Genomic DNA, 21,427 nt, shown 5'->3' with positions numbered 1-21,427 from the left:
TAATAAATCTGGCAAATCTTTTACCAGTCTGTGCGACAGACAATCAAGTCTACATCAACTATTATTTGGTGTAGAATTGTGCCAATTTGTGGTGAAAATAATAATTAATCAGTTGGCCAATGGTGGGACACGCCTTCTCAGGAAACCCCACCCACTTTTGGGGAAAAATGTCAAGTAGGGGTATATTCACACAAACTATTTTTTTCATCCAATTTTTGAAACAAAAAAGAAAAAAAAATAGGATGGAAATTCAGCATAGTATTTTAAATGGTTTTATTCACACATGCAATTTTTTAAATAGGATGAATAGTGCGAGCAAGAAAAAAACCCGCCCGTGTGAATATACCCTAAAAATGAAAAAGCCACAAATTTTTGCACAAAAAAAGAATGCGCCAAAATCTGTGACCTTTACATTCTGACAAGAGGTGAGTAGGGGAGGGATTGGACTTCAGCTTTGGGTTTACTTGTCCTAATCGTTATTGTGTTTTAGTTCTCACCGCCCACTCACTGGATATCCGAGGGATACGGATCGGCTCGCTGCTGCTGCCTTCTCCTCCATCACTGATTGGTCGGATCTCGATGATGTAATCTTCGTCATACGGCAACGACAGCTCGACAGACGTCTGATTGGTCTCGATTAGGGCGGCTCCTCCCTGTCTGTTCCACCGGTAGAAAACCTGCAGATAGATGGATATGTCATGCACTGAACATTCGTTCCAACAACGGAGAGGACGGCGCTGAGCTCGACACTCACCCTGTACCCCTTAACCTCAGACTCGTCCTCCTGCGCTGTCACCTGGTCCCAGTTCAGGATGATCTTGGAGTTTGATGAGTTCCACGTGATGTTTCCCGGAGGTTGACTTGGAGCTAAAGTGAGAAGACGAGAAGTCAGCATGGCGAGCGCAATCAAAGACCGCAGGCGGTAATAATGGCGTTACACATGGAGCAACACTGTACAAGTTATATGTCACTATGAGGATGGGCACTCACGTGGCTTCCTGGTTGTCACATTAACCGTAGGACTGGCGGGGCCGGTGCCCGCGCTGTTGTATGCCCGTACATTCAGGTAATACAATGTGTGCCCTTGTAGATGCGTCAGTTTGGTTGAGGTTTGGTTCCCCAGAGTCCGCAGTTTACGGGCACTTTGTTCTTTCTCGTTTTGTTTCCAGTAACGAACCTAAAACACAAATGATAACGATAACACAAAGCAACAATTTATTTACTGACTGTATAATGTAAGGTGGCAAATCCTCACCTCATAACCCTGTATCCTGCCCTTGCTGAGAGTCCCAGGTACCCCAATCCAAGAAACCTCAATGTCCCAAGCGGTGAGACTCCGAGCGAAGACACCGGCCGGGGCCCGACCTGGCTCTGTGGTGCAGAAGATATATTATAGCATAGCCATATAATAATACAATGCAAGATACACTGAACGGCCCCTTTATTAGAGCCCCCCATCTAATAGCGCTTTGGGCTTCTCTTTACATTCAGAACTGTAGTAAACTTGTCATGATTGGTTCCACTACGTGAGAAAATCGTTCTGCAGAAATATCGGCCCCTGTGGACAGGAAGCTTCTTGCAGCTGGTGCAGATTAGGTGGAGGTGCTGACATGTTCTGACCAGCTGATAGGGAGGGGTCATTAATTCATGCTGCTTGTGCCAAATTCCTTCCCATCAGCACGATGCAACAGAAATCTGGATCCATCTGACCAGGAAATGTTTTTCTGCTGCTCAGTGATACAAGTTTTGCGCTCTTTTGCCCGCTGGGGTCTCATCTTTCTGTTTCTCTTGCACACAATGGTGCTGGAACTGGTCATCTGTGGTTATAGCCCATCTGTGACAGGGAACGGCAAGTTGTGCATTCGGTACATTGGAACGCTCCAACTATTTGGCTGACTGTACAGTGCCTGTTGGTCAGAACGATTCCTGACATCCTCCTCTGCCCTTTTTTGGTGATGAGTTGTTTCCATCCATATGATCCTCTTTTTCTGAATCCCCTTTCCTCGATGATGCCATTGTCTGTATACTCTCCACACTGCTGTTTCAAGAGAAAACCCCACAAGGTTGGCAGTGAAGCCCAGCTAGTCTAGCCCCGATGACCAGGCCTCGTTGGAAGTCGCCCAAATCGCTGGATTTTCCCATCTAATGTGGATTCACACTGAAACTGATCCATGGAAAACGTGTCACGTGATTTTATGCCGCACTACGAGGTCACAGGGATAATTTCCATACATGGAAGCGCCAATTGTGAGAGAACCAGGGGCTCTAAAAAGGGCCATTCAGTGTTTAATGATATAATATAATGTATTACAATATTAGATTCTAATATGACATAAGCAATAATACAGGATGGCCACGAAAAATTAGCCCAGCACCACACTCCTATAAAAGCTGTCTAAAAGAAAATCTGTTCGTTGCTCATAGCAACCAATCACAGCGCAGTTTTCATTTTACCTCTGCAATATAAGAAATGAAAGCTGCGCTGTGATTGGTTGGCAACAAAAAGAGATTTCCTTTTAGACAGTTTTCAAACTGTGGTTCCGGGTTACTACACGCTCTTTGTCAAAAACAATCACCACCCTAGAAGTTGCTGTTTTGCAGCAAAACTCATCCTGCAGTTCCATCTCAGGCAGATGTACAAGTGATTAGAGTTGTGGTGATTAGATCAACGGTCTTGTCACCTGAGGCCCTAAAAGTGGTTCCCCCTTGGCCTATAAAAGGCTCTCGGAGGCTCCTTGTGTGTAGTGACCTCTTCTTCAGCTTGTGTAGAGCTTGTTGGCCACTAGACACCTCTACAACGCAGAGAAGAGATGTCACCCCGTTACCAGAGTCTGAGAGGGGCGCATTATTGGGATGTGAGAAGCTGAATGGTCGTATCGATGAATTGTCCCCCACTGGGCTGTTCTGTCCAGACTGTTAGGAGATATTGGGACCAGTGGATGGGTGAGGGCACACAAGGTGACCGGGCTCAGGACCCCCGACAGACCACCAGTAGAGAGGATCATCTGATTGCCCGACCAGCACCAGCAGCTCCAACTGTTTTGTTGTCCGCTATCCAAAGACAGGTGGCACAGTCATTACAGCCCTGTGTCTGTTGAAACCATTTCCAGGCACTTGGCTGAAGGACATTTGGTCTCCCAGCTCCCATAACATGTACAGCCTTTGACGCCCACCATCGTCTCTGATTGCAGTGGAGCCGTGAATGATGAAATCGGATTACTACAGAGTGGAGCCAAGTTGTCTTCTGCAATGAATCCAGGTTTAGTTTGGATGCTGATGATGGTCGTGTTCATGTCTGCAAACCCAGGGGTGAGCACTTCAATCCTGCCCCCACTGCCAGTGTGATGGTCTGGGGGGGCATCGCATACGACAGTCGGTCACCCCTAGTAGTGGTACGAGGGACAATAACAGCTCAGTGATATGTTCAGGACATCCTGCAGCCACATGTGTTCCTCTCATGGCTTCCAAGAGGCATTTCCAGCAGGATAATGCTCGGCCGCACACACAAGGACGTCACAGGAATGCCTTGACAACATTGTCACACCTCCGTGGCTGCCCGATCACCAGATTTATTACCGAAAGAATATTTATGGGGCCATCTGGGATGCCGACTTCTACAGCTTATGAGTTTGCACAATCTACAGGCTCAGTTGCAGCAAATGTGGAGCAATATGGCGCAGGATACCATACAGAACCTGTATGTCTCCATGCCCGCCCTTATCACATCTTGTATCCAAGCTAGAGGCTGTACAACAGGGTACTAGAGCCTCCATGCCGACCTGTATCACATCTTATATCCAAGCTAGAGGCAGTACAACAGGGTATTAGAGCCTCCCTGCCCCCTGTATCACATCTTCTATCCAAGTATCCATGCTAGAGGCGGTACAACAGGGTTTCAAACACCCTCCCCGTATCACAACTTGTATCCAAGCTAGAGGAGGTACAACAGGGTACTAGAGCCTTCATGCCCGCCCGTATCACATCTTGTATCCAAGCTAGAGGCGGTACAACAGGGTACTAGAGCCTCCATGCCCACCCGTATCACATCTTGTATTCAAGCTAGGGGCGGTTCAACAGGGTACTAGAGCCTCCTTAAAACGGGTCAGTTTTCCACAATAAATGACCCTTTTGCCGATATTGTAATCACTTATATCAACGTTACAATCACACAGAGAAAGTTTCATTCCACTCCGCCAACTTCTTCTAGGGGCTTGACTTTTTTTGACAATAGGTATATATATATATATATATATTACACACACTCCTAGGAGAGGGATGTTACTGACAATGAGTGTACAGCATATATAGTATAATTCAGCATGCTGTAACTGATATAATATAACGATACACCCAGCAGCAGTCCCCCAATCACAGAGCAGCTCTCGCCATATGTCCAGGCTCCTACCTTCCTCAGCTGTGTACACCACGGTCAGGGGGCTGAAGGGTCCCTCTCCTCTGTTGTTGAACACTCCAACCTTCACTTCATAAGGAGAGAAAGACGGAAGACTCTCGTTCCGATAAGTGTAGCGGGAGGAATCTGCTGACGCCACCACTGTCTGCATCCAGCTAATCGTTCCAAAAGGCCGGAACGCCACCACGTAGCCAAACCCTCCACCATTCTGGAATTCTTCTGGTACAGGCTGGAAAGTTATGGTCAGATAACATGGAGTAATGTGTACAAAACCTCAGATCCTGCTCCACAGGTCAGTCTATAGATGCACTCAGAACTATAATAATTCATAGTATATGTGCCCCAGATTAAATATGTAGGGGATATATGGGTTCCAGGGAAATACATTTTGGGAATATGTGCCTCAGGCGGAATATATGAGGGAAATATGGGCCTCATTGGGAATATATGGGAGAAATATAGTCTTCAGGGGGAATATATGGTGGGAATATGGGCATTAGGGCAAATATGTCGAGGGAATATGGAAGGGAATATGTACCCCAATGATAAATGGTAGAATATGGGCACCACAGAAAATATATGGGGGAATATGGGTTCCAGGAGGAATATATGGGGGACATATAGGCCTCAGGGGTAATATCTCGGACAATACGGGTCCCAGAGGAAATATATGGCGGGAATATGGGGCTTAGGGGAATATAGGGTATGATGTGTGAATACTGGGATGTGTTATTCATGGGAATGCCTAACATTTATAGGAACTGTCTATGCATATCAGCCTGCTAGCAATAGACCATCACAGTGCCAGGGTCCAAGGTGGCAACTGGAGGGATCCACTTTTTGTCCTTGTAATTCGCCTCCAGTATAAAACCATATGGCACTCAGATAAATAGGGGGGTCACTGCATCTAAATCTCAGGTACAAACTGACTCCAAACTAACAGATCAGAAGACATCCCTCACCTCCCATGTGATGACCAGTTCACTCTTACTCCCGCCACCACCGCTGACGTTAGCTGGCGTCACCTCAGGAACTGTCAGGGAGGAAAGAGCAGGACAAGTGAGAATGAGAGTTATAGTACAGTGGCCACAGCCTGAATAATATTACATCTCCTTTGTATGTTCTGTGCGATATGGGTTCATAATGACACCCATACAGTGTGGCAGATCTGCAAGCAAAGAGCACCAGGAAGGGGGCAAATACTTTATTCACGGCACTGTACTACATTCTGCCTGTGAGAGTATAGTAGGGATTTTGATTGGGTCTCACAGCCAGGACCATCTTTCAACCACAAGCAATATTAGGGATCATTGACTTCTAATGAAACTATTGGGCGTTTGCAGTTTTTAGCCGGTGCCTTTCAAACTTCATTTTAGCTGCAGTGAAAAGGTGAATTGCATTGTGGCTGCAGTAGATCTCAGGTCCCCTCTGGGAGTCCCCTTGTTCCTGGAGCAGCTGTGCCTATTACATGTATAGATAGTCATGAGTGAACTTCTGAAAAGTTCGGTTCAGCTGGTTCACCAAATTTCGGAAAAAGGTTCAGGTCGGTCCGATTTAGTTTGAACTGGACCAGAATGTCATCAATACACCTAAAACTGGTATATAACTGTATGCAAGACCCATAAAAGACTCTTAGGTCATCTAGGAGGAAGAAGAGGAAGGAAAGAAAATGAAGAAAAGAAGAAGGAAAATAAGAAGGAAAAGATTCTTTTCCCTTGTTTGTTTTGGCAGAACCAACTAAAATAAGAAAAAAGGAAAAGAAATAAGGAGAACAAACTGCGCAAGGTTCAGGATCATGTTGAACTAAACTTTTAACAAAATCTGTTCTAAATTTGCTCAGCACTACTTTATAGATATACTAGCTGATATCGAGTTAATTTGGTCCAGGTGTTTACCTGTTGTTCGCATGGAAAATTTTCATGAAGTCATGGTTACTTCAGGGAAACCGAGGAATAAAATATGTATACACATTGAGGAGAATTAGATTCTCCTCAGACTGCATGTACCGATGTCCCTCTGCAGAATGTGCCACCCCTCCCACTATCCTCACTTTTTACCCTTAAAGGTAATACCCCTTCTTATTCAAATTTAATCTCAGACTAGAAGTTGCAGCCCCTTCTTAGCCTTAAAGACATGCTCCATCCCTGCAGTCTATGGCCGCTTCCTTATGTACTTTACAGCCTTTCAGTATATTCTCCTCAGTATATATACATAGAGGTCATTTAGATTGTTGTGCCAAATTTTACGATTGTACGACACTGGGAAGTTACATTACATAGGGGTGCACTTACTGTTGCACATAGCATTGAATAATCCAGTTGTGACCCCTTTACTTTTCCGATTTTGGACCTAAAGAATGCTCGTGCCAAATTGCATGTTTATACGACCCCGGGAAGCTAGAACATTAGTGGCGAGTGCGTGAGGGCCTTCGCTTTTATATTATATTATATATATATATATATATATATATATATATATATATATATATATATATATATATATATATATATATATATATATATATATATATATGATTAAACGTGGTTGCCATCTTGTGGTCAGATCTGATATTGCGGCCACTGCTTTATTTATTGGTTTGTGCTGCAGTCCCTTCTGTGTACAATGAACTATTCTCAGAATTGTCCTGGGGGTGAGGTGTTTACTTTGTAATAGCACAGGTATCTAGACTTTTGCATTCACACCTGCTTTGTGTTGTGCAAGGAGAACGTCAGCGGGTTTCACCATGTTCAGTGATTTATTAAGAATAAACTTTATTTATATAGCGCCAACATATTCCGCAGGGCTTACAAGTCATAAAAGCAAAACCATGGTTATATGAAATAATCAATTGATGGAAACAGTAGGTGTAAGGGTTCTGCTCCAACAAGCTTACATACTACAAGTAATGGGGTGATACAGAAGGTAAAGGGGCTGGAGATGTGCACGGTATGGCGAGGTGGAGAGTGAGGGACTCTATACACATAGACAACGGTCAGGCCATATAGTGGCTGAATCAGTATGACTGCAGGGGGTGGTTGATTACGGCTAGCAGGGATTGCAGTCAGTAGGACAAGGAGCATGTTATCAGGTGGAGTACAGAGGGGTTTGGTTTAGGAGATACGGTATGCCTCCTTGAAGAGGTGCGTTTATAAAGCACGCCTGAAGTTTTGTGTGTCATAGATTGCCCAGATAGCTTGGGGTAGCGCGTTCCAGAGGACTGGTGCTGCTCTGGAGAAGTCTTGGAGGCGGGAAAGAGAGGTTTGAATTAAAAGGGGAATTAGTCTGATTTTGTTTGCAGAGCGGAGGACACGGGCTGGGTGATCGATTGAGATGAGGGAGGCAATATAGGGCGGCCCAGTGCTGTGGAGGGCTTTGTGGATGAAGGTGCTGAGTTTTAATTGAATTCTGTATTTAACTTGCAGCCAATGCAGTGACAGCCACAGGGCAGAGGCGTCCGAGTAGCGGCTGGACAGGAAGATGAGCCTGGCTGCCGCTTTCAGGATAGATTGGAGAGGGTAGAGTCTGGTGCAGGGGAGGCCGATCAGCAGCAAGTTGCAATAATCAAGCCGAGAGTGGATGAGGGCAACAGGTAGCGTTTTTAGCGTGTCCACGGTGAGAAACGGGTGGATTCTTGTGATGTTCTTGAGGTGCAGCTGACATGTTTGGGCCACAGATTGGATATAGGGGGAGAGATTGCAATCGAATATGACCCTAAGGCAGCGGGCGTGCCGTCTGGGAGTTATGGTGGTGCTACACACGGAGATGGAGATGTCAAGATGAGGTCCGTTGGTGGAGGGTGGAAACACCAGTAGTTTAGTTTTAGAGAGGTTTAGTTTTAGGTAGAGAGAGGATATAGTGTTAGAGACAGCAGACAGACAGTCGATGGCGTTCTGAAGGAATGGTGTTGTGATGTCACGGGAAGAGGTGTATAGCTAGGTGTCCTCAGCATAGAGGTGGTAATGAAAGCCAAATCTCCTGATGGTCTGTCCAATAGGGGCTGTGTAGATGAAGAAGAGGAGGGGGATGAGGACCGAGCCCTGGCGGACCCCAACAGCAAGGGGAAGAGGAGGGGAGGTAGATTTAGCAAAGGAGACGCTGAAAGAGCGGTCAGAAAGGTAGGAGGAGAACCAGGTGAGAGCAGTGTCCTTTAGTCCAATAGAGTTTGTGGTCAACAGTGTCAAATGCTGCAGAGAGATCGAGCAGGATCAGTAGGGTGTAGTACTCCCTCGATTTTACCTTCAGGAGGTCATTTGACACTTTAGTCAAGGCGGTTTCTGTCGAGTGTAGGGGGCAGAAACTGGACTGTAGGGGATCAGGAAGAGAGTTTTCTGATAGATAGCTTACAAGGCGGGAGTAAACCAGGTGATCTAGTAGTTTGAAGATGAAGGGGAGATGTCAGATGGGTTGGTAGTTGGAAGCATCAGTCGAGTCAAGTTGGTTTATTTAGCAGTGGGGATATGATAGCATGTTTGAATGAGGAAGAAAAGATGCCAGAGGTCAAAGAGAGGTTGAGCATAGTGATGAGGTTGGAGATAACTACCAGGGAGAGGGACCTGAGGAGGTGTGAGGGGAGAGGGTCGCTAGCGCAGGTGGTGGGGCAAGCAGAGGAAAGCAATCTGGAGACTTCTTCCTCTGTTGTTGGTCTGAGTACAGACAGTGAGCAGGGGCTAGATGCAGTATTGAGGAGACTAGGGTCAGGGCTAGTCTGGGATTGGGAGGTTGTTTCCTTACGGATGTTGTAGATTTTTTTTTTAAGTAAGCAGACAGCTCTTCAGCACTGAGATCCATCACTGGGGCTGCAATTTTGGGCTGAGAAGAGTGTTTTAGGGTTGTGGGATAGTGAGGAGACGACAGAGGTGAAGTAGACTTGTGTGGCATGGTGGAGGGTTAGGTTGTAGGTTCTGAGCACGAATTTGAAGTGGAGAAAGTCTGCGGACATTTGTGACCTTTTCCACAGCCGTTCAGCACATCTAGAGCACTGCTGAATGAAGCACGATTGAGGCGTGAGCCATGGTTGCCGCGGTCTGCACTGGATGGCTTGGGTCATGGCTGGTGTCGCTTCATCCAGGGCATGTTTGAAAGTGGTGTTGTAATGTGCGGCAACCGATTGGGGCAGGAAAGGAGAGAGATAGGGGACAGAGAAGAGTGTAGGGACTCAGCAAAGTCCTGGGTGTAAACAGCTTGATGGTTCCTGTAAGTAGGGTAGGTAGTAGGTCTGGGGAGATACTAGGAAGCTTGACAGAGAAAGAGAGGAGGTTATGGTCCGAGAGCAGAAGAGGGGAGTTAGTGAAGTTGGAAGTAGAGCAGAGACAGAGGAAGACCAGATCAAGAGTGTTTCCATCCCTGTGAGTTAGAGAGGCTGTGCGTTGTGAGAGACCAAGTGAGGAGGTGAGCGATAGAAGCTAAGAGGCAGATGGGGAGATGGGGTCCTTGGTGGGGATGTTAAAGCCTTATAGGGTGAGGGTTGGGATTTCACAGGAGAGGAAGTGGGGGAGGCAGGCGGCAAAGTGATCCAGAAACAGGCGGGGAGCACCTGGGGGGCGGTAGATAACGGCTACTTGCATGGACAGCGGACGGAAAGGCATGTACTTTGAATGATGGTAAAGTGAGTGAGGGTACCGGGCGAGGAAAGCTGGAAGGTGCATTGCGGGGGAGAAAAGCACCTACTCCTCTACCATACCTGTCTTGGGGGAAGGGGGGGGGGGGCCTGCAAGCCATTGTAAGAGGCCACGTCGGACTGCTGTATCCACGTTTCTGTTAGAGCTAGCAGGTTTAGGGATTTGCCAGTGAAAAAGTCATAGATGGTGGGGAGCTTGTTGCATGCTGACTGGCAGTTCCAGAGCGCACATTGAAAGGAAACCGGGGAGGAAATGCAGGGGCTATTGGTTGGGCTAGAAGGATGTCTCAGTGGGGCAGGTGGGGAGTAATAGTTAGGGGCACTGGAGGGTGGGTCCGGATTGGGAGAAATGTCCCCTGCTGCTAGTAGCAGCGGGATAGCGAGGGTGAGCAGGTGGGTAGGGGATTTATGAGGGCGATTGTTATGTTTCACTGTGGCTTCAGGGGGGTTGAGGTGTCTTAGAAAAGTAAAGAGTGTGTGTGTGCTGTGCATGGGTGAAGAAAGGAGAGAGCAGCTGATATGGATAGAATGCACCAGTGGAGGGTGTTGGAGGTAGGTTTGGTAGAAAACAGTAAATATAAGCATAGAGACTACAGTACTAGTGGTGGTCAGAAAATGCAGAGTTTTTGGACAATGTATACGGCATACCTGCTTCTTGCCCTGTTGAACTGCCATGTCGAACTGCATAAAAGTATACTTGATCCCGATCACACTTCATCCAGGAACACATGCGTGTCAGTGAATAAAAACTACTTTTAAAACCACGCAACAGCCAACAGCTGGGAGGGACTAGTTTAATTAGGTTCATTAAGTAACTAGCCAGTGACCTGCCCAGAGGTTTTATGGCTCGCTTACATAAACAACAGTGAACAAAACTGGACATAGAAGTGGGGGATGATACTGAATGGGGGAAAGTGCACCAAAGATGCACAAAATATGCACAATATTCAATCTAGGCAAGAGACACGTACCATAAACAACAGTGGAAATCTGCAAGGATGTAGCAATGATGCAGATTAAGCAGAGGTGAGGAGCACAGTGTTTCGGTATTTCAGTTGGAGCAATTTCTTATAGATCTGCAGATGTTACCGCCTGCTCTAAGGTCATCGCCTCCATTGTGGCGCTACATTTAGACAGACATCAAAGACAAACTCCAGACCGGCTTGAATTGACCTGTGGCTCACTGTCTGCCAGGAATGGACAGTTCCCAGCATGCATCAGCAGCCTCTGGCATTACACAATGTGCATTTGCTATGTAGCCGTCAATTATACTCCTATAATGAACCCGTGTAGTCCGTGACCAGTGGGAAACAACATCCTGCACTGCTCATCTACTGCTTGTAATGTAAGATTACTCACGAGCTTCTTCTGTTCTCCGCTTGTCAGAGGGGGGGCTTGGCTCTCCGATACCAATCTGGTTGATGGCGATAACACGGAACTCATACTCCACCCACGGACTCAGACCGACCACTGTGGCTGTGAAGGATCGTCCGTCCACAATCTCCGGCACTAAAATAACACATAGACATATCCTAGATGAAAGTGATTTAATCTATTGTTCCCTGATATCAGCCACTCCTCTTATAATGCTCCAGTACTGATATAAAGCACTGTGCAAATGTTTTAGGCAGGTGTGGAAAAAATGCTGCGCAGTAAGAATGCTTCCAGAAATAGAAGAGTTAATAGTTTATTTTAGTCAATTAACAAGATACAAAGTGACTGAACAAAAGAGAAATGTAATCCCATCAGTATTTTACGTTTAGGACCATATCAGTTCTTCTAGGTACACTTGCACATAATTCCCAACATCATGTAGAACTAAGGACAGATTTTCTGTGGATGTCGACCTTCTCAGATCCTTCTGATTCTTCATGTAATCCCAGACAGGCTGGATGATGTTGAGATCAGGGCTCTGTGGGGGAACCATATCATCACTTCCAGGGCTCCTTTGTTCTTCTTTACACTGAAGATAGTACTGATTGACATTGGCTGGATGTTTGGGGTCGTTGTCCTGCTGCAGAATAAATTTGGGGCCAATCAGACGCCTCCCTGATGGTATTACATGGTGGGTAAGTATTTGCCTGTATTTCTCAGCATAGAGGACACTCATTATTGTACCATGCTTCCCCGCTGCCTACAGACACTCATTGTACTGCTCTCCACCATGCTTCACTGCTGCCTACAGACACTCATTATTGTACAGCTCTCCACCATGCTTCACTGCTGCTTGCAGACACTCATTATTGTACCGCTCTCCACCATGCTTCACTGCTGCCTGCAGACACTCATTATTGTACTGCTCTCCACCATGCTTCACTGCTGCCTGCAGACACTCATTATTGTACCGCTCTCTACCATGCTTCACTGTTTCCTGCAGACATTCATTATTGTACCTCTCTCCACCATATTTCCCTGCTGCCCGCAGACACTCATTATTGTAACGCTCTCCACCATGCTTCCCTGCTACCCGTAGACACTCATTGTACCGCTTGCCACCATGCTTACCTACTGCCTGCAAACACTCATTATTGCACTGCTCTCCAGCCCTTCAGGAAAAAATTTTCACATTGTGACTCGTCAGTCCGGAGCACCTGCTGACATTTTTCTGTACTCCAGTTCTATGCATGCATAGCTGAGGCATTGGCCTTGTTTCTACGTGGAAGGTTTGGCTTTTTGGATGCAATTCTTCCATGACAACCACTTCTGGCCATACTCCTCCGAACAGTACATGGATGTACCCGGGTCTTACTGGTTTCTGCTGGTTCTGAGCTCATGGCACTGCTGGATATCTTCTGATTTCAAAAGAGAAGTAAGCATGACGTGTCTCATCTGCTGCACAGTTTCCTTAGATTACCACTACATTTATGGTCCTCAAAGTTGCCAATGTCTTTGTGTTTCTTCAAAAGATCTTGAGCAGCACATCCTGAAACCCCAGTCTTCTGTGAAATCTTTGCTTGGGAGAGAACTTGCTGATGCAGTATATCTACCTTGTATCTTGTTGCTGGGCTCCATCCTGCCACGGTGTAAGATCTGTGAAGTGAAACGGTCTTCCACAACCTCACCTTTGTAGCAGAGTCTGCCTGTTCCTCACTCAGTTTTAAGCTTTCTATAAAGCTGTTTCTGTTTCAGTTAATGACTGGGAGGATGAAGAAAAAAAATTGTGGACTTGATTGGCGTAACTCTCACAAATATTTCAATGAGTATTATACCTGGTTCTTCTTTTATGAATAAATGTAAAAAAAAGCCAATATAACGCTTTCTGGGAATACATCCCTTCTTCAGAAATGATTGAGGAGCACTGAATATAGTTATACAAGTAAGAACTAGGTAAGAGTATGATATATAGCAGGAAAAAAAGACAAAGCAAAAATGACATATAACTTTGGATATGTAAATATAAAATGAATGTAAAAGAAAATCAAAAGTCATTATAAAAGACAATTAACACAACTAGTAGGGAACAGTATAAACAGCCTGATATAAAAACAGAGCCAGCATGATGTGGATAGGGTAAAATGCATAGGTCTGAAAATACTACAAAGGGAAAGATGTGTAATAATTATTAATAGATTACATTATTGATAAAAAACATATCTAAAATATTTTTTATTTATTCAAGGAATAGAATATCTCTTGTATTTATTATAGGAAAACTCATACACTAAAGGTTCTGTACATTTTTCGATATTTTAGATATGGTTTTTATAATACTCATTGAAATATTTGGGAAAGTTGCACCAATCAAGTCCACATTTTTTCTTCCTCCTCTCAGTCTACACACTATGCTCTATGTATATGGTTGGCGTTAGTGGACAGGTAGCACCTCCCTCCATTTCTTATAAGGAATATTAACCCTATAAGCTACAGGAGCTCCACCCCTACCCCTTCTCGTCTCTTTTTAGTTAATGACTGTGATTCAACCTACATAGGAAAGTGATGATCATTATCACCTGCTTGGTAGAATTGGTTAATCATACATCTGACTATAATCCTAGGAAAACCTATGTGCAACTGTACCCAGAAGAACTGATGCTGTCCTGAAGGTACAGGTGCTCACCCAAAATGTTGACGGGATTGACATTTCTCTTTTGGTTCGGTCACTTTGCATTTTGTTAATGGACAAAAATAAAATATAGCACTTCTATTTGTGAAAGCATTCTTTCTCTGCAGCATTTTTAACACAGCTGCCTAAAACGTGTGTTCAGCACTGCTATAACCTCCAGAGATATTTACATTATATGTGTTATATCAGTCGCTCCTATTAGGCTGGGTTCACACAGGATTCCCTGATTAGGCAGCCATGTGGACGAGAGTTGTCCAAAATCTCATCAACACGGGGCAGACAATCCATCGCGGCAAAGCCGGCGCGCATTTCCGGGACGCAGCATGTCCATTCTTTTTTTTTTCTCGTTGCGGTCTCGCTCCTCTCTTTGAGAGAGCCAGCCGAAAAAACATGCGGCGAAGCCACTCCAAAACACACGGCTAAGTGCCGCGGGTTTTGGAGCTGCGCTTATCCCACAGAAATCTCACTTTTTTTGTTGCGGCAAAACCACGAGACTTACACGGCAAATCCGCTCTGTGTGAACTTAGCCTTATAATAGAACTGCACTATTATAAGCTCTGGACTATAGGCTGGCTTCAGACGACCGTATATCGGCTGGGTTTTCACGCCCGGCCGATATACGGTGTCCCTCTCTGCAGGGGTAAGAGGCTGGAAGAGCCGAGAGCAGTGCACTGAGCTCCCGCCCCCTCTCCGCACCTCGGCGCTAGTTGCAATGGGAGGACGCGGGGCTAAGCCGCAGACCTTAGCTCCGCCCAGCCCCCTTCTATTGCAAATAGTGCCGAGGGGCGAATAGGGGCGGGAGCTCAGAGCACTGCTCCCGACTCTTCCAGCCTCTTCCCCCTGCAGAGAGGGACACCGTATATCGGCCGGGCGTGAAAACCTGGCCGATATACGGTCATCTGAATAAGCCCTTAGAGTGAGTGGCTCTTTACATAATCACAAGTAATTCATAATGACATAGGTCCGTTAATCAGGGGCATCACAGACACAAGGTATTCAGGAAGTGCCCCCTCACCTGTGCTGACCGCCTGCCATCCCACTGAGAATGGGGTCCGAGCCTGTACGACATACATGGTGATGGGGCTGTGATTGTCCACTCCCGGCATCCAGGATAACTGAGCTGTGGTGTCTGTGATCTCCTCCACTGTGAGAGCATCTGGTGGTCCTGGGGGTCCTGCAAAGTATGCAGATTCAGGCTATTAACTCCCAGATTTCAGCTGTGTAGGGGACCCCTGAATATACTATAAGAATGGTGGAGGGAACAAGAGAGAACTGAAAAGTCTGAACAAAGTTGAGTGTTTGATTTCTGGGTGGAGTTCCCCTTTAAAAGTAGTTACATTGACTGTCCATAGCAAGTGAACGCTGCATGTACCTCTGACAATGAGATCCGCTCCTGCAGACAGTTTATCTACACTGGTGTGGACCAGACAGATGTATTTCCCAGCATGCTTCAGTTGGATGCTCCTTATCATTAAGTCACCGGCGGAGTCTTGCTGTGGAAAGGTAGAAAACAAGAAGGAAATGATAAGAGCGATTTAAGAACATCAAAGACAGTCGAAAACGTCTCTAAGGCCACAACTACTGCGCAGAAGTGATGAGAGGTGAACTATCTCGGCCACACATTCTCAGAGACCACAGCACACAATGTGGGTGGGTCACTGACAATTTTGGATGGAGTCATACTTACTCCTCCGACTCGTTCAAAATGTTCTCCGTCTTTCTGGAAGTCAATAAGTTGTCCATTGAAGACCCAGGAGAAGGAGATGTCCAGCGAATGGTCGTGGGAGACCTGACAAGGCAGAACAATGCTCTCTCCTACGGTGACATCCATGCTGGAAGGAGGCACCAAAACCTGCGTGGGATCTGAGGAACAGACAGAGACAGCAATGTCACGGGAGACTGTGGAGGCGGAGTGAAGAGTGGCTACAAAGAGCGTCTCTTGCTTTGGAGGACCTGACACTCTCGAGCATTACATGGACAGACTATTGGTTTCAATGCAAACTGTGCAATACTGAATTTCACCTTTGGGGGGGCTGCAGGGAGATCGTTGCTGGATTCTCCCAGAGAGTAGAGCTGATCTCTGAGGGTCCCTGCAGCAGGACAGCCTTGGATCAATGGGAGGACTCTTCAAATAGAGATGTCCAAAGTGGACAGCCCCTTTACGTCTTAATAATGACAATAAATAGCAACACCAAAAGCTGAATTCCCACGAGCGTATTTTCAGTCTGTATGAGTCTACAGCGCACTACACCCTGACATCGCGCCGACCCATAATGTGCCGATTCACGCACCCGTTTTTTTTCATGCAGACATACCAAAAAGCTGATGATGTATGAAAATGAAACAAGAAAAAAACAGAACGCATATGTGCACCACACAGAACGCAGGACGATGGAAAAAATATCCTTTATCTGCGAGCATGACGCATAAGAGTTTTTAACCCCTTCCTTCCCCAGGACATAAATGTACGTCCTGGATGAGAGGCAGTTGCTGTGAATGGACATACAAGCTAAACTTGCACCATCTGCAGCGGGAGATGGCTGTGACTGACAGATGGTTTCCCACTGCAACAGCGGGGATTGGTGAAAACACTGATCCCCACTGTTGGGGCTCATGTCCATGACCGTGCATAATACGCGGTGAATGAAGTCAATGCTCCCTCTGTGACACCAACGGCTCTCCGCAATATAGCCATGGAGGGCAATTGGACACCAGACAATGGCAACCGGGTCTGCTATGGCCTGGGATTGCTATGATAAGCGATAATGATAAAGTTAGCCAATCAGAGCATTAGCTTTCTGGAGGCGGGGCATTCAAGCCACGCTTGCAGAAAGCAATGCTCTGCCAGAGTGCACGAGGGAGCGACAGCCTGCAGCAGCGCCGTGGGAGGTGAGTATTGTTTTTTTTCTTTTCTTTTGGGACACTGTATACCTGGCGGAAAAGATGACCCCCGACAGCAGAGCAGATTTTTCAGGGTTAAGAGGTCGTCTTATACGCCGAAAAATATGGTAATAAAAAGGAATTATTTTTGCACAAAAGTGGAAAAACCTAAAATTTTTTGGTATTGTTGTAATCCTACTAACTTGCAGAAAAAAAATTATCACATAATTTATGCTGCACAATTAACCATAAAAAACAATGGCAAAATGTATGTGTTTTCTTTAACTGGTGTCCAAGAAAATTAATAAAACTTATGCAATACAACAGGTTTACCAAAAATGGTACCAATAACATTTACAGCTCGTAATGCAAAAAACAAGCCCTCATGCGGCCATGCCGATGGAAAAATACAAAAAGTTACGGCTTTTGAAAAATGGAGATGAAAATCCCCCCAAAATTGTTGTGTCATTAGGTCCAAAATAGGCCGTGTCACTAAGGGGTTAACTATCTGTCTGAAATCAACCTAAGCAGTGCAGACAGTCAGAATGGACAAACCAGCAAGTAGCGTCACTCCAGCGAGCGCTTGATTTTATCGAAATTAAGAAAGATGGAAAAATACCTCTACAGCGCCATCTACTGCTTCTGACCTGCATTTAACGGACATGGGAAACAGATATATGAACCGCAGACGGCCGTGTGAATTCAGCCAAAAGGTATGAAAAAAAGTAAAATGTCGCTTACCCTTCACCACCAGAGTCCCGGTGCTGCTGGCGGTCCCGAAGTGGTTGGTGGCCGTACAAGTATAACTCCCAGCATCTGCTTTGGTGAGGTTGGAAATCTTCAAGCTGCCGTCATCCAAGACTGAGATCCTACAAGAACAGACAAATGTGAGCCTGAAAGTGACTGTCCAGATGTGGTGTCCAGAGCCACGAGACTGCTCTGATGTGGGTTTACCAAGGTCAGATCAATGTATAACATTCTGTTAGCCTGCAGCCACCACTAGGGGGAGCTCGCTGTATACAAATTTGTACTGTATGATGTTTGCATTTGCTGCGAAGTCTCCTACTGGTGGCTGTATATATCTGTATACAGTCAGCTCCCCCTAGTGGTGGCTGTGCATAAATATCTATATACAAGGAGCACCCCCTAGTTGTGCCTGTATACATCTATATACAATAAGCTCCCCCTAGTGGTAGCTGTATATATCTATATACAGTGAGTTTCCACTAGTGGTGGCTGTATATATCTGTATACAGTAAGCTCTCCATAGTGGTACTTGTATATATCTGATTACAGTGAACTTCTTTCTAATGTTGGCTGTATATACCTGTATACACTGAGCTTCCCATAGTGGTGACTGTGTATTTCTGTGGACAGTGAGCTTCCCTTAGTGGTGGCTGTATATATCTGTATACATTGAGCTCCCTCTAGTGGTTCCTGTACATATCTATATACAATGAGCTTCACCTAGTGGTAGCTGTATAAATCTATATACAGCGAGTTCCCACTAGTGGTAGCTTTATATATCTGCATACAATGTGCGCTCCCTAGTAGTCATTGTATATATCTGTGTGCTGTGAACTCTCCCTAGTGGTGGCTGTATATATCTGTATACAGTGAGCTCATCCTAGTGGTGCCTGTATATATTCTGTATACAGTGAACTCTGTCTAGTGGTGGCTGTATATATCTACGTACAGGTAGCTCTCCCTAGTAGTGGCTGTATATATGTGCATACAGTGAGCTCTCCCTAGTGGTGGCTATATATATATATATATATACACACACACACTGAGCTCCCCCTAGTGGTGACTGTTTATTTCTATATGCAGTGAGCACCCCCTAGTGGTGGCTGTATATATCTGTATAAATTTAGCTCCTCCTAGTGGTGGCTGTGTATAAATATCTGTATACAACAAGCTCCCCCTAGTTGTGCCTGTGTATATCTATATACAATGAGCTCTCCTTTGTGGTAGCTGTATATATCTATATGCAGTAAGTTTCCACTAGTGGTGGCTTTATATATCTGTATACAGTGAACTCCCTCTAATGTTGACTGTATATACCTGTATACACTGGGCTTCCCATAGCGGTGACTTTGTATTTCTGTATACACTGAGCTCCCCCTAGTGGTGGCTGTATATATCTGTATACATTGAGCTCCCCTAGTGCTGCCTGTATATATTTATATACAATGAGCTCCACCTAGTGGTAGCTGTATAAATATATATACAGTGAGTTCCCACTAGTAGTAGCTGTATATATATGCATGCAATGAGTTCTCCCTAGTAATGATTGTATATATCTGTGAACTGTGAGCTCTCCCTAGTGGCGGCTGTATGTATCTTTATATAGTATTCTCCACCAATGGTTGCTGTATATAGAGAGCTCCTCCTAGTGGTGGCTGTATATATCTTTATGTAGTGAGTTCTCCCTAGTGGTGGCTGTATATATTTGTATACAGTGTTGTTCAACAATGGCGGTTGTATATATCTGTATACAGTGAGATGCTCCTAGTGGTGACTGTATATATATTTTGTATACAGTGAACTCTCTCTAGTGGTGGCTGTATATAGTGAGCTCCTCCTAGTGGTGGCTGTATATATCTGTATACAGTAAGCTCCTCCTAGTAGTAGCTGTATATATCTGTATACAGTGAGCTCCTCCTAGTGGTGGCTGTATATATCTGTATTCAGTGAGCTCTCCCTAGTGGTGGCTGTATATGTCTGTATACAGTGTTCTCCACCAATGGTGGCTATATAGATCTGTATACAGTTAGCTCCTCCTAGTGGTGACTGTATATATTCTGTATACAGTGAACTCTCTCTAGTGGTGGCTGTATCTATCTACATACAGGGAGCTCTCCCCAGTGGTGGCTGTATATATGTGTATACTATGAGCTCTCACTGGTGGTGGCTGTATATAACTGTATACACTGAGCCCCCCTAGTAGTGACTGTGTATTTTTGTATACAGTGAGCTCCCCCTAGTGGTGGCTGTATATATCTGTTAAAATTGATCTCCCCAAGTGGTGCTTGTATAAAGCTATATACAGTGATTTACCACTAGTTCTGACTGTATATATCTGTATACAATGAGCTCTTGCTAGTAGTGATGGTATATACTGTATACGGTGAGCTCGTCCTAGTGGTGACTGTATATATTCTGTATACAGTGAACGATCTCTAAAGATAGCTGTATGTATCTGCATACAGTGAGCTCCCCATAGCGGTGACTGTATAAATCTCCTAACTGTAAGCTCCCCCTAGTGGTGGTGGTAGATAGACAGAATTTTATCATGCATCTCGCAGAGGATTTGGAGCTGTGTATCAGAAGAATGGTGCTCCGCCACTTATAAAGACACATCATCACTAATCAGCAGAATCTGAGATCCGATAATTAGGCACTGTTCACTTTAAGTGTGACGATTCACGCCAAAACCAGCATGATATGTTCATTCTCAAGCAGCAGAGCCCGTTGAGCACTGTGCTTGAAGTACAGGCCAGCGCCCTTACGTTTTCATTAACTGCGCAGTCTATGAACATTCAGTCACTCATTTGGTTGATAAGAGTTACGGACGGCGTTGGATTCGTTTGGCGAGGAGCTTCAGGAAATGCGCTTTAAACTAACATTCTCTGAGAGCCTCTAATGAGCCTGAAATAGCTGCGTTAAAAAGACAGACATTAGGCGACATTCATTCCCGGCCAAATCCCAGCAGCGGCTGCGCCGACTCTATTCCATGTCACAGCTGCGGACCGCTTGTAAATAAACGCCATTAAGTTCCTGGCGAAAGCACGCAATTTCTTCCTGAGTATGAAATCCTGTATCATCTGCGGATAATATGTCCTCGTCAGACTCGGATGGCTCCAGACGCTGCGTATCAGATGGGAAATCGCTGTTTTTTATTCCATTTTATTTCTGTCTTTTCCAATCTCTCGTCTTGCGGCGTTCATTCGCTACGGTGAAACAAAACAACTTGTATGAGACTCCAAAATCAGAGCAATCTCTGCTTATGTGGCCGACATTCAAAGTAGTCCATCCTCTTCCATTTGCTTTTGTATTGTCCAGTGATCAGTTGTGATCTGTGTGGGACTATGAGAGCAGGTGTTCAATTTCCCTGCAGCGCCCCCACAGGAGAGATGAAGAATTGCACAATTCCCATTGTAATCAATGGGCTATCTCTGTAATGCACAAAGGTTTTGTATCCTCCAGTAAAAGACGGTCTTTGTTGCTGCTCTCTGTTCTAAACAGGACCCCCCCCCTTCATATTAACCTTGTATTCTCCATAAGGGATTTGGCATTAGATTTTCTAACCCAGAACCCCTTTAGCACTTTAAGGCCTGTTTACACGCAAAGACAATCTTTCAAACGATTGAAAGATTTAAAGTTTTAGTGATCATTTTGCATAAAGTGTTAATGGACACTAATCTCCATTACTACTTAATCATCTTCATTTGCA

The 21,427-nt window shown here is 45.2% G+C and overlaps 1 protein-coding gene across 1 annotated transcript in view; it reads right to left on the bottom strand.

The window, feature by feature from the left end:
- The window catches only part of LOC136621450 (contactin-4-like), a 107,770-nt gene that overhangs the window by 9,376 nt on the left and 76,967 nt on the right, over nucleotides 1–21,427 (bottom strand). Inside the window, exons 12-22 of the mRNA XM_066596950.1 lie at nucleotides 17,713–17,840; nucleotides 15,779–15,954; nucleotides 15,464–15,584; nucleotides 15,107–15,265; nucleotides 11,388–11,537; nucleotides 5,374–5,444; nucleotides 4,406–4,640; nucleotides 1,256–1,371; nucleotides 991–1,177; nucleotides 755–867; nucleotides 509–677 (exon numbers count right to left, since the gene is read on the bottom strand). Coding sequence (XP_066453047.1) covers nucleotides 509–677; nucleotides 755–867; nucleotides 991–1,177; nucleotides 1,256–1,371; nucleotides 4,406–4,640; nucleotides 5,374–5,444; nucleotides 11,388–11,537; nucleotides 15,107–15,265; nucleotides 15,464–15,584; nucleotides 15,779–15,954; nucleotides 17,713–17,840 — 1,625 coding nt within the window. The remainder of the gene's footprint in view (nucleotides 1–508; nucleotides 678–754; nucleotides 868–990; nucleotides 1,178–1,255; nucleotides 1,372–4,405; nucleotides 4,641–5,373; nucleotides 5,445–11,387; nucleotides 11,538–15,106; nucleotides 15,266–15,463; nucleotides 15,585–15,778; nucleotides 15,955–17,712; nucleotides 17,841–21,427) is intronic.

The sequence above is a fragment of the Eleutherodactylus coqui genome, chromosome 3 (assembly GCF_035609145.1).
Source record: "Eleutherodactylus coqui strain aEleCoq1 chromosome 3, aEleCoq1.hap1, whole genome shotgun sequence".
Taxonomy (NCBI): domain Eukaryota; kingdom Metazoa; phylum Chordata; class Amphibia; order Anura; family Eleutherodactylidae; genus Eleutherodactylus; species Eleutherodactylus coqui.
Note: the sequence above shows the minus strand (reverse complement) of the source record. Positions and strands in the feature narration are given on the sequence as shown.